This window comes from Phaeoacremonium minimum (assembly GCF_000392275.1).
Source record: "Phaeoacremonium minimum UCRPA7 unplaced genomic scaffold PA7_03_scaffold_448, whole genome shotgun sequence".
In the NCBI taxonomy this organism is placed as follows: domain Eukaryota; kingdom Fungi; phylum Ascomycota; class Sordariomycetes; order Togniniales; family Togniniaceae; genus Phaeoacremonium; species Phaeoacremonium minimum.
In genome coordinates, this window is record NW_006921350.1 from 238,389 (window position 1) to 249,165 (window position 10,777).

The window sequence follows — 10,777 nt, forward strand, 5'->3', positions numbered from 1 at the left end:
AGGCTATTGCATATACGTTAATATGTTTGACGCTGAACTAGTCTAAGCGTAACCAAGATGGCGAATATTTGCGGGTGGAAGCTTTGTTACTGTATATTATCAATTCATATTTCCAAGCATTATACTAATATAGCCGGCTCCTAGAAGCCGTCTGACCAATGGCAGCGTGAAGAGCTGGTCATCTGTGGGTTGAATATGCGACATGAGGATATTAGCCGCGGAATTAAGAGAGGTCCTATATGAGAAAACCGGGGAACCTGGGGAGGTTTGGTCGGCAGACTGAAAACGTGTATAAGTTATTAAAGGCGTTCGCTTGGCGATCTGGTGGCTTGCTGGCTCTTTTTAAATCGTTGTCTTTGGGGGCTCTTTCTCATTTCCCTTTCTTTGCTCGAGCCTTCAGAATCTGCCACTATGTACTCATCCGTCTTAAGCATTGTTGCCCTGCTTGTAGCAGAGGCTGTTGGACATGGCGCAGTCACGAGCTACGTCATAGCAGGGAAGACCTACCCTGGGTAAGCGCTCTCATGTCACTATACTCATTCTAGGGATTCTAGTAGCTGATGTGGAATTTTTAGATATCAAGGCTTCTCTCCTGCAAATTCCAAAAATGTTATCCAGTGGCAATGGCCCGACTACAACCCTGTCATGTCGGTCACTGACGCCAAGCTCCGCTGCAACGGTGGCACTTCAGCAACTCTCAATGCACAGGTACAGCCGGGTGACAGTATTTCTGCTATCTGGGGCCAGTGGACTCACAGTCAAGGCCCAATTCTGGTCTGGATGTACAAATGCTCGGGTGCCTTTAGCTCCTGCGATGGCTCTGGCCAGGGATGGTTTAAGATTGATGAGGCAGGCTTCCACGGAGACGGCGTCAAGGTCTTTTTAGACACTGAAACTCCCTCTGGATGGGACATCGCCAAGTTGGTGGGCGGCAATAAGCAGTGGACCAGCACGATTCCGGCAGGGCTCGCCCCCGGCAATTACCTCATCCGTCATGAACTGATCGCCCTTCATCAAGCAAATACTCCGCAATTTTATGCCGAGTGTGCACAGCTCGAGGTCACTGGCTCGGGCACAGCCCAGCCAGATGCTTCATTCAAAGCCGCCATTCCCGGTTACTGCAAGCAAAGTGATCCTAACATCAAGGTACGTCTATCAATTCTTCCGGTCGCTTCCGTGTTACCAGCGCTGACATGTTTGATAGGTCCCAATAAATGATCATACCATCAATCAAACATATATCATCCCAGGTCCTCCGGTCTTTAAGGGTACCGCAAAGCGAGCTGTTACATTTGCGTCATGAAGAAGCTAGGCACCAAGTACGCATAAGATCGAGAAACATAGATTTGGAGAGTGCAGAAATTGCACTGATGAATCTACACTAGCCTACGGATCAATGGCGGGATAAGGGTATTGACTATAAAGAGAAATTGGATCATTCTCCTAAACGTTTTGCGACTTTCGAGAAGATTCCTCCCTGGAAGATCCTTTAGTCAGCCCGTATCACATGCAGCAGACTCTCTCTATCATATCATGCATATCATACTTAGCTATAAATCATTTTCTGGACATCATGTCATACGAGGCAGATAGCATTATGAAGCAGCAGCGATTTAATCTGCCCGACTGAGGGTCTTCTAGTTTGTATGAGTGTGGATCCGTGAACAGCCAAATTGCTATGGCACGGCTATAGACGGAATGCCAACTACGAAGTCGCCCAACAAATTGGATATTTTCACCCTGACCACACTAGAACTGTAAGTTTCAGTGCACTGCTTGATGGCACACTATATGTGTGGCTTGGAAATAATGCTATTTCTGGCTTTAACCACCCGCGATACCAACCTCATCGCAGACTATTATGCTCCGTTGCCTGAGGACATTTCTACCATTGACGTAACCACCAATGTCTATATTCCTATCAGAATGTTGTTCTCGATGCTTAATTACTTGGGGGCTTTGACTTCAGTCTCACGCGTCCTCAGGGCAACATTGTGGTATCAACTCTCCGATAGTGGTGGGCAAATAGCTCGTTGTCGGCTTGCGACGAAAATGCCGAAGCGACGCCGTTTGCCGTCTTGATGGACCACTTGGAGCGAGACACCTTTCTCAGATATCTGAAGAACGTAATCTTACGGCGGAAGCGCAAACTCCATCGCTGTGCCACACCGCTCTCCTCTCCTGTCCTCTTAGGTGACGTTAGCGCGAGATCCATCTTGATCCTTCAATCCGCCGATTACCAATATATAAAAGCGATGCCTCGCATTTCTCCTCTTCCTCCTCTAACCTCGTGAAAATACTTCACATGCACAACCAGGTCCACCACTGATTCACCATGTCTGCAGTCACTAAAGTCCTCCACAGAAAGAGCTACCCCGCCATCGACGCGGCGTCCCCTGAGCAATCGCAAGCAGGGCGCAAGGTACTCATCACCGGGGGATCCGCTGTCATTGGGCGTGCCGCTGCCGAGGGCTTTGTTACCGCAGGGGCAGACACGGTTGTCATCACCTCTCGGTCCGCAGAAAAGGCTACTCGGGTGGCTAAAGAGATTGAAAGTTCAGGAAGTGGCCAGACTAAGGTAGTGGGATATCAGTACGAGATCAAGGACATCAACTCGGTAAAGGCATTGTGGGATAGTCTGGAACGTGATGGGATCCAGATTGATGTCCTAGTGCTGAACACGACAGATTTGACTCCGGCTACTCCAGAGCGTAAGTACCGACTAATTCATATTCGCCAGCTTTCACACAAGAAACTAACGTACGTTCCTAGCTGATCAAACTTTGGAGGGATTTTTCAAGTTTTTCGAGTCTGCAGTTAGAAATCAGTCAATAAACGTTGATCGTTTCATGCGGCAAGGTTCTAAAGAGGGCAAGGTAGTTACGGCCATTTTCCAAATGTCTAACTCATCTAACCCAATGGCCCTCAACATTGCAGGTTCTCATTTATGTATCGACCAATGCAACTCACTTTAGTGGACTGCCGCTGCATTACACGGCCGCTAGCTCGTCACGCCTCGCTTTCAACCGAATGCTGGCGGATCTGGCGGACAATACGCCGGCAGATCAAATGCAAATTCTAAGCATCGTAAGTAGATTGTAATGGGGGCTCTTTCTGGAAGTAAGTACGAAAATCTGATTTGTATGACTTTCCAGCACCCTGGCTTTGTCCTCACACCTGAGAACATGACCCATGGCTATCACGCCGACAGCCTGGGAACCCCATTTGATGAGGCGTCCCTGCCCGGCAACTTCTTTGTCTGGGCTGCTACACAGAAGGCTAAGTTTCTCCACGGGCGTTTTCTGTGGACGAATTGGGATGTGGAAGAGCTGATGAGCATGAGAGACAAATTTGAGGCCGACAAGGGCTTCCTTCGACCAGGTTTGCAAGGAGTGGTATCTCAGGATTTTCCCATGCTCATTGCAGGTATGGCCCGTGCTGTGTGAGTTCCAGGCTAGCGAAGATGGCTGTTTGGCCTTAAGTGTGATAAACATGTTGATGGAGTCTAATACGAACTTGAGATACAATTCAAAGACATATAGCTGAAGTAGAACTCAATCGTTAATGATGTGATTGATACGTGAGAATAGAGATGCGTTTTGATGTGATTGCCATCCGTATTTGCTGGATTCACGGCAGCATGCTGGAAATCTTCTGATACTGAAAGTACATGAGAATACAATGTGCTTTACAGACATTTCCGTGTGAGCTTTAGCGCCAAAAGCGAACGTCTGATAACAAGGTTGGTTCCTGCTTAATGGTCGACATTTTCATTCACTTCACTTGTCCAATACAGCTTCGGTATCTGCCCACTTCTTCCGTTCCTTAACACTAAATTTAGCTCTCAAAGATTCACGCAGGGAATAGTTGATTTCAAAGAGCGTGAAGAGCATCCCAAAACCAGCAACTGCCGCACCAACAGCCCACGAGATCCTCAATGCATCGGTATACACCTCCATAATCTCCGACTGGGATGCCTTAGGAAACGAGTTTACGAATGCTGTGGTCGCATTCACGTAAGCATTCCAGCCGCTCAGGGCAGCACGTATTGCGGGGTCTGTTATTTTCCAAATATTCTTAGAGAAGATGTTGTTGAAGACAGCAGCAGGGACAGCAACGCCCCAGATGGCACCATAGCTCCGCACATATGCAAATGTTGCTGTACTGGCCGCGTTGTCTTCGTCTGTTAATCTGGCTTGAATACCAGGCAGGAGTGACGTTGCCAGCGCGCCGTTACACGGGCGGCAATAAGGTGGAGGCAGGTCCACATAGCAGTGCTGGATTTCGCGTCCAATGCCGCAAAGCTACCCAGTCCCGCGGCCATGAGGACCATGCCTGAGATGTGTAGGAGCTTATATTTGCCGAACTGTGAGAGATACTTGCCAGCAATGACGGCAGAAGGCAGAAACCCCATGACGGTAGGAAGGATTTGTACTCCGGAGCGGGAAGGTGTGGTAAGCTGCACGGCTTGAAAGTAGACAGGAAGGAAGTAGAAGGTCCATAGGGTCAAAATGGCGTGGATGAACGTTGCAAAATAGGAATTGGAGGACGTTCGGTTTTCAAAGAGATGGGCAGGTATTGCAGGCCATTTGCAGAACGGTGAAGACTCGTAGGTATGGAAGGCTGCTATACCGACGACACCCATGATGAGTGGCGCCAATACACGGCCATCTGTCCAGCTATAGGTAGTGCCAGCGTATGTTAGTGCGTACATGACTGCAAAGACGGAGCAGATGACCAGTATATTGCCGACGTAGTCGATGCGGCGAAGGCGTTCCTTGAAAGGGGCATGGATGTAATTGACTTGCAGGAAGCAGAAGAGTAAAATGAGCGACACGCCACCGATTGGTAGGTTGAGCCAGAAGACCCATCGCCATGTCGAATGCTGAACAATCGTACCCCCAATGAAAGGGCCAAGGAACAGTCCGATAGCAAAGAAAGCATTTACGATTCCAATAAACTTGCCTCGCTCGCGTAGAGAGGTTAAGTCACATATGATGAGGTCAAGTAGCATGTTCACTCCACCACTTCCCAAGCCTTGGATTGCACGTCCGGCGATCAACATGCTGGAATCATTGGCTCCACGAGAGATGCCGCTGCCGAACGTGCAAATGGCAACACTGATAATCATGGGCCAACGGCGACCCTATGAATCAGCTAATTGGCCGACGATAGGGAGGAACGCGGTACTATTTCCTTATTCGAGATTGCTTCGTAAATGAGCTTGTTTTGGGCGCAAAGTGCTTAGCAACGAACCTGGTCAGAAGGTAGGGGTTGATGATCCACGTGTAGTTATTTCCAATTTTCAGATCATGAACAATAGTAAGAAGTGCAGTCGAGGTGACTGTACGAAACAATATATTCAGCTCGTCTCAATGAAAGATAGCACTGAATGCCGACACATACCTGTAACCTCAACCGCAGATAGAAGTGTCGTGAACATTAGGGATAGTATAATGGCCCAGAACCGCCATGATCTCCCATTACTAAGTCCTTGTGCTTCGCCATCCTGCTTATTGTCTGATTGTGTCTCATTTGTGTCAATATTGGAATTGTATTGCCCTCATGTTTGCCGTAGCCGGCTGGAGTCCCATTACTGACGACTTGCTCTCGGCCAGCTTTCAGCACGGCGGTAGGGTCGATACTTACGCGATTCGCCGAGCTGGATCTGGTTTCATCACCCATTGCCGTCGACGACTTCAGAGCTAATAGACAAGGGCACTTCTCAATTGCTCATCTAGTAAGAAGCGAGTATTCTCTAATCTTGTTGGTCAAGAGCTGTGGGATGAGGAGAGCCATAGATTTCTTCGCATTCTATTGATCATTTTTTTCCTCTGGAGAATCACCAGGTACAAAAGTCCGACTTTATCAAGCCTCCCATCTTCCAATTGCGCCTCCGAATTTGACCGTGGAAGTCGGCGAAAAGTACCTAGTGAGTTCGGCGCTTGGGTATCGCTAGCAGCAAGCAGTTCTTGGTACGTCAGCGCACGGGTCATCTCTTCGGCGTTTTGTTCCTCGCAAGTACCCAGTCGCTTCTTTACGCCTTAAACCCCAGGTTAGGAAGTGGGTGATACTTTGCGTCGCGAAGGAGGCGAAATCGCCCAAGTACAAGCTACTCCACTAATGTTAGATATTCCCAGCAAACTTTCTATTTTCTAAGACCATACGACGCTAATGCTACCTTTCTTTACTCTTTCCTTACTCCCAACACGATGCATATTGTGTCTCATACTAGAAGCCATACAATAATGTGATGTATTCTGTAACTTGCGCCGATCTTCTTGGCCATAATGCCGAGACCTCGCAATCCCAATCCGCCGACTCGTCAAGCTTGCGACCGGTGTCATGCCCGGAAACTACGCTGCCAACATCAGGGCAGCGAAGGGCATGCATTCGGTGTTTGCGGAGTAACACGGCCTGCGTGTTTAGTCCTCGACAGCAACGCGCAGTGACAGTCCAGACAAGCTGGGCACTTCCTAATGGTAGTAATGATTCGCCGACAACTTTCTTTTCAGACTAGCCTAGTGGAGGTGGAGGTAGCTTGTTGGACATGTTCTCGGCAGGCTTTGAAAGCGGCTGCAACTCCGCCCTTGATTTGACAAACACCAGCTCAGGTTGGAGCTTTCCCTTCCAAGGATAACAAGAATTCTCGGGTGAAATGCAAATACAAAGACCGCATGTCCTCTCTGCCATCAACGCTAATATAGACTATCATTCCCCAACCTCAGCCTCCGCCCCTGAGCCCAGTGTCCAGGATGATCTATCTAGTTCAGTAAACTATGTCCACCAACTCGCCGACTTGAACGCGCGCTTGTTCGAGCACGCCGAGAAACTCCCTCCGGTCAGCACGGTGATAACGGACAAAATCCCTAGTCTCGATGGCCGGGTCTTCGCCATCGACGAGACGGTCCGCATGACACAAACACTCATCGACATCCTCAAACGCATCTACCCGCACACATTCCACACCGCGCCGCCCGCGGACTTTGTTCCTGACCAGGGCACGGTGCTTCTGATCATGTCATGCTCCAATTGCGTATTTGACATCTACGAAATAATTTTCAGTCATATGCGAGGGTGCATCATGCATCGGATTACACCCGTCGGTAAAGACGGCAAGACCATCCTCCTACCACAACTTCGCACCGGGTCTTTTGCCCCACGACTCCAAGCGCCATAGTCATGCAGATGCTTCTCATCATTCTGATGGCATCGGAACTTTTCGATCAGCTGCAGGACATGTTAGGCGTCTGGCGCTGGAATGGTGCAGAGAAAATTCAAGCCAGTAGTAAGGGGGACAGTAGCGCTGGACCAGTCGAAGCGAGCCATGGCCATTTTGAAGAGCTCGAGCTCACTGTCGGCACAAGATTAAGATTTCCGAATTTCGCAGAGGAGGCCAAGGCGAAAATGGCTGAGCGAGCCAGTGCGGTAGCCGGGAAAATTGTCGACACACGGCAATTGTTGCCAAGGTTACCCGGCATGCGAGGGGAGGGTTCGATACAGCAGTTCCTATCATAGATCGGTCCTTGCCCCTTGTGGCTTGCATTGTTATGTTAGCGTAGAAGTCACACTATTGAGACATCCGTTGTCTCTATGGACCAGTGTCAAGCAGCAATGCCTGGCTGATGAGGTGTCAATGAGGTCTGGGTGGGATGTTCTTGCTTTACTCCCCTTATACGAAATGGTAAAAAATTAGTTTAATATTACTTGTGTATACTATGAAGTTAAATTATTTTATCTGCTTGTCCTCCTCCGCATCCTTCTCTAGTTGCCAATAATATACAAGGTTATAGAATATAGCCAGCTGCAACAGCTACAAGAGCAAATACACCACCAATAGAGATGACCTTGTTGCCACTTGCACCAGCAGTGACAACAGCGGTGGGTGATGGTGATGCCGGTGCGGTGCCATTGGATCCGGGCACGACTGAAGTGACAATTGTGCTACCACCGCCCGGGGTTGATGCGGCGGGATAGACGTGGGTGTAGCTTATGATCTCAGTGGTCTTGGAGCCGACAGGGCAGTCGGTGACGGTAGGCGGGCATGAGGTGATGGTATACACTGAAGTAGTAGTGAGGGTGGACGTGAGCTCTGCATCATTGCTGATGACAGTCAAAAGGGGCTCCGTGCAGGTCCCAGTAGGCACGACCGGTGAGCGCGTCACGACATCAGGCGTGGACGAGAACGGCGGTGCGCTGCCAATGGTGACGGTGGAGTTTTGAGCCTCGACGCCAGCAAGGGCTAGTTGAATGTGAGCAATAGGTTTCGCATGGTCATGATGCAGTAATACTTACCAGCGAGGGCAACGACGATGTAGAACATCATCCTAGCGATATAGTGAGAGTGAAGCAGCAGACCAAGTGCACGATCCGAACGAATGACTGGCAGATTCTGGTAGATGATGCAGAGAGCGTTGGTCTCGTAGGGAGAAGAACAGGCAATGGGGATTAAGAACTATCAGTGAACAAACACGGAAATCATAAACTATAACGCCATGACACAAAGCCGTCTTCATCAATCAAGGCAGAGCAAGGCTGGATTACAGTTATGTAATCCCTCTCAGTACCTCAGAGGCGTTTGCCGTTGGGGCATTCCCCGCGCGAGGCACCACGAGGTGTTACTCGTAGGGCTATCCTTGAGTGAATTGGAATAACATCTAATGAGATATGCAGCCTAGTGCGAGAATTCCCTCTTTCGGATTTGAGAGACAGAAGAGTAGCCTAACTGAGCGTGCGAGCTCCTGTTAGGCCGCGGAATGCTGATGAGCCGGAATTGCCTGCGCCTCTGCTAGCAGTTGTGGGAGCACTCTATGGCGTTCCTTTAAAGCCACGGAATGTAGACCTCCCGGGATTAGCGTTACCTAGGCCCCAGACTACTGGGACACACAGCGCGATCATCGCGATTAGGTTACGGGAAACCAACTGCCGTACTAAAACGTCTGCGCTAGTGCCATGTGTGACGAGACGGAAGCCCGGAAACAAAACATTGGCATTGGAATTGTCGCGATCATCTAAGATTGCTGCTAGTTCTTAGTGTTGAGTGCTGGGCTGCGAGTGCTGTGAAATGTCAGCAATGACGATGTTGATTGCGATTAAACGCCTCGTGCACGCTACGAGCCCAACTCCTCAAGACAATATGTACTCATTCTTCGCCTCTTGCCTAAGTGAAAAGCGTTTGCTCCTCTTCACAGACGTTTTCTAAATAACACTTACATGCTATTTGGGAAAAATAATCGAATCTCCTCATCGTCTGCTCAATTCGATCCTCATATCCATCTATCTACTATCCATCATGTTCTTCTCGGCTGCTACTGCTGCTCTTGCAGTTGCTGGTCTAGCATCAGCTGCTCCAGCCGTCGTAAAGCGTGCTCCTCAGGTCACGGATGGCGATATTCTCAACTATGCTCTTACGCTCGAGCATCTGGAGGATAAGTTTTACCGTGAGGGACTGGCCAATTTCACTGAAGCAGACTTCGCAGCTGCCGGCTACGACGCAACTTTCTACAGCAATATTCAGAAGGTGTCTGAGGACGAGACAACACATGTTAGCTTCCTGACCAAGGCTCTCACCGGTACGTTCAACTTCCACTCATCCACCAATCAACTTTCAAATGGTCGATGCTGACTATGCTCATCTCAGCTGCCGGCGTTGCTCCTGTTGCGGAGTGCGAGTATGCCTTTGGTGTCACTGACGTCGAGAGCTTCCTTGCTACCGCCTCCATCCTCGAGGGTGTTGGTGTATCTGCCTATCTTGGTGCTGCTGCAGATATCATGAGCAAGACATACCTCACCGCTGCTGGGTCCATCCTCACTGTTGAGGCCCGTCATTCCTCTTATCTGCGCGCGGGTCTCAACCAGAAGCCTTTCCCTCAAGCCTTTGATGCACCCCTTACCCTTGACGAGGTGTACTCCCTCGCCTCGCAGTTCATTGTCAGCTGCCCGTCTACCAATGTGGCATTGCCCGTCAAGGCGTTCCCCAAGCTCGTGCTTGATCCTACCACTACGTCTGTCACCGCTGGTAGCACTGTTACCCTCCTGACACCTGTAAGTTCAGCACAATCAGATTTCTAGCAGCAGAATATCTAGCGTCCGTCTTGAAGAAAGTTTACTGATTCATATTCTAGGATTATGTTCTCAAGGCTGCCGATGGCCAACAGGTCTATGGTGCTTTCATTGCCGTGACTGGACCCACCTTTGTCCCGGCCACTGCTGTTGACGGTGGTTACTCCGTCACCATCCCCGAAGGCTTTGCCGGCCAGTCCTACGTTGTTCTCACTGGCTGTGACGAGTATGTCTCCGATGACACCGTCGCTGCTGGTCCTGCAATCGTTGAGGTACGTAGTAGATAACAATCTTCTTGATGAGGTCTATTGCAGTGGCTAATAACTTGACTATCAGATCTCGAGCTAAATTAAGACCACATTTTGATCCATTTATTCTTCTTAATGTAAATAATAGCATCTATTGAGTCGAGAAAAGGGGTTCACCTTTGAGTAATTAGTAAAGTCAGCTTACTAATAGTAATAATATGATATATACGAGTTCTATTCTGTCTCAATAGGATGAATCCCGATTTGCAAATGGGAGACGCACAATTGCTCCGAATGTGTAACCCGAAACCAGTACGGACTTCAGTCACATCTCATAGACCTAAGTCGCTTCAAGTGTAACCACTTTGATCTACTCCATCGTCGTCGTCGGTTGTCTTAATTTTATCCAGAGGTATATTTGTAATTTATCGTAGCAAATTAATTTTCCGCGAGGCACTTTGTTTGCT

General features: G+C 49.1%; 3 protein-coding genes across 3 annotated transcripts; 2 read left to right on the forward strand and 1 right to left on the reverse strand.

Annotated features, from left to right (window-relative positions):
* Nucleotides 1-411: 411 nt before the first annotated feature.
* On the forward strand, nt 412-3,446 carry UCRPA7_6034 (putative glycoside hydrolase family 61 protein; the record flags this gene model as incomplete). The annotated part of the gene is made up of 6 exons (XM_007918576.1): nt 412-512; nt 576-1,146; nt 1,669-1,757; nt 2,365-2,760; nt 2,976-3,087; nt 3,156-3,446. The coding sequence occupies 6 exons, from the start codon at nt 412-414 to the stop codon at nt 3,444-3,446; spliced, it is 1,560 nt and encodes a 519-aa protein (XP_007916767.1).
* Nucleotides 3,447-7,787: 4,341 nt separating this feature from the next.
* On the reverse strand, nt 7,788-8,323 carry UCRPA7_6035 (hypothetical protein; the record flags this gene model as incomplete). Its single annotated transcript, XM_007918577.1, has 2 exons — nt 7,788-8,242; nt 8,296-8,323. The coding sequence occupies 2 exons, from the start codon at nt 8,321-8,323 to the stop codon at nt 7,788-7,790; spliced, it is 483 nt and encodes a 160-aa protein (XP_007916768.1).
* Nucleotides 8,324-9,292: 969 nt separating this feature from the next.
* Nucleotides 9,293-10,410, forward strand: UCRPA7_6036 (putative ferritin ribonucleotide reductase-like protein; the record flags this gene model as incomplete). Its single annotated transcript, XM_007918578.1, has 4 exons — nt 9,293-9,572; nt 9,641-10,044; nt 10,125-10,334; nt 10,399-10,410. 4 exons carry the CDS (start codon nt 9,293-9,295, stop codon nt 10,408-10,410), a joined length of 906 nt encoding a protein of 301 aa, XP_007916769.1.
* Between the last annotated feature and the right edge of the window lie 367 nt (nt 10,411-10,777).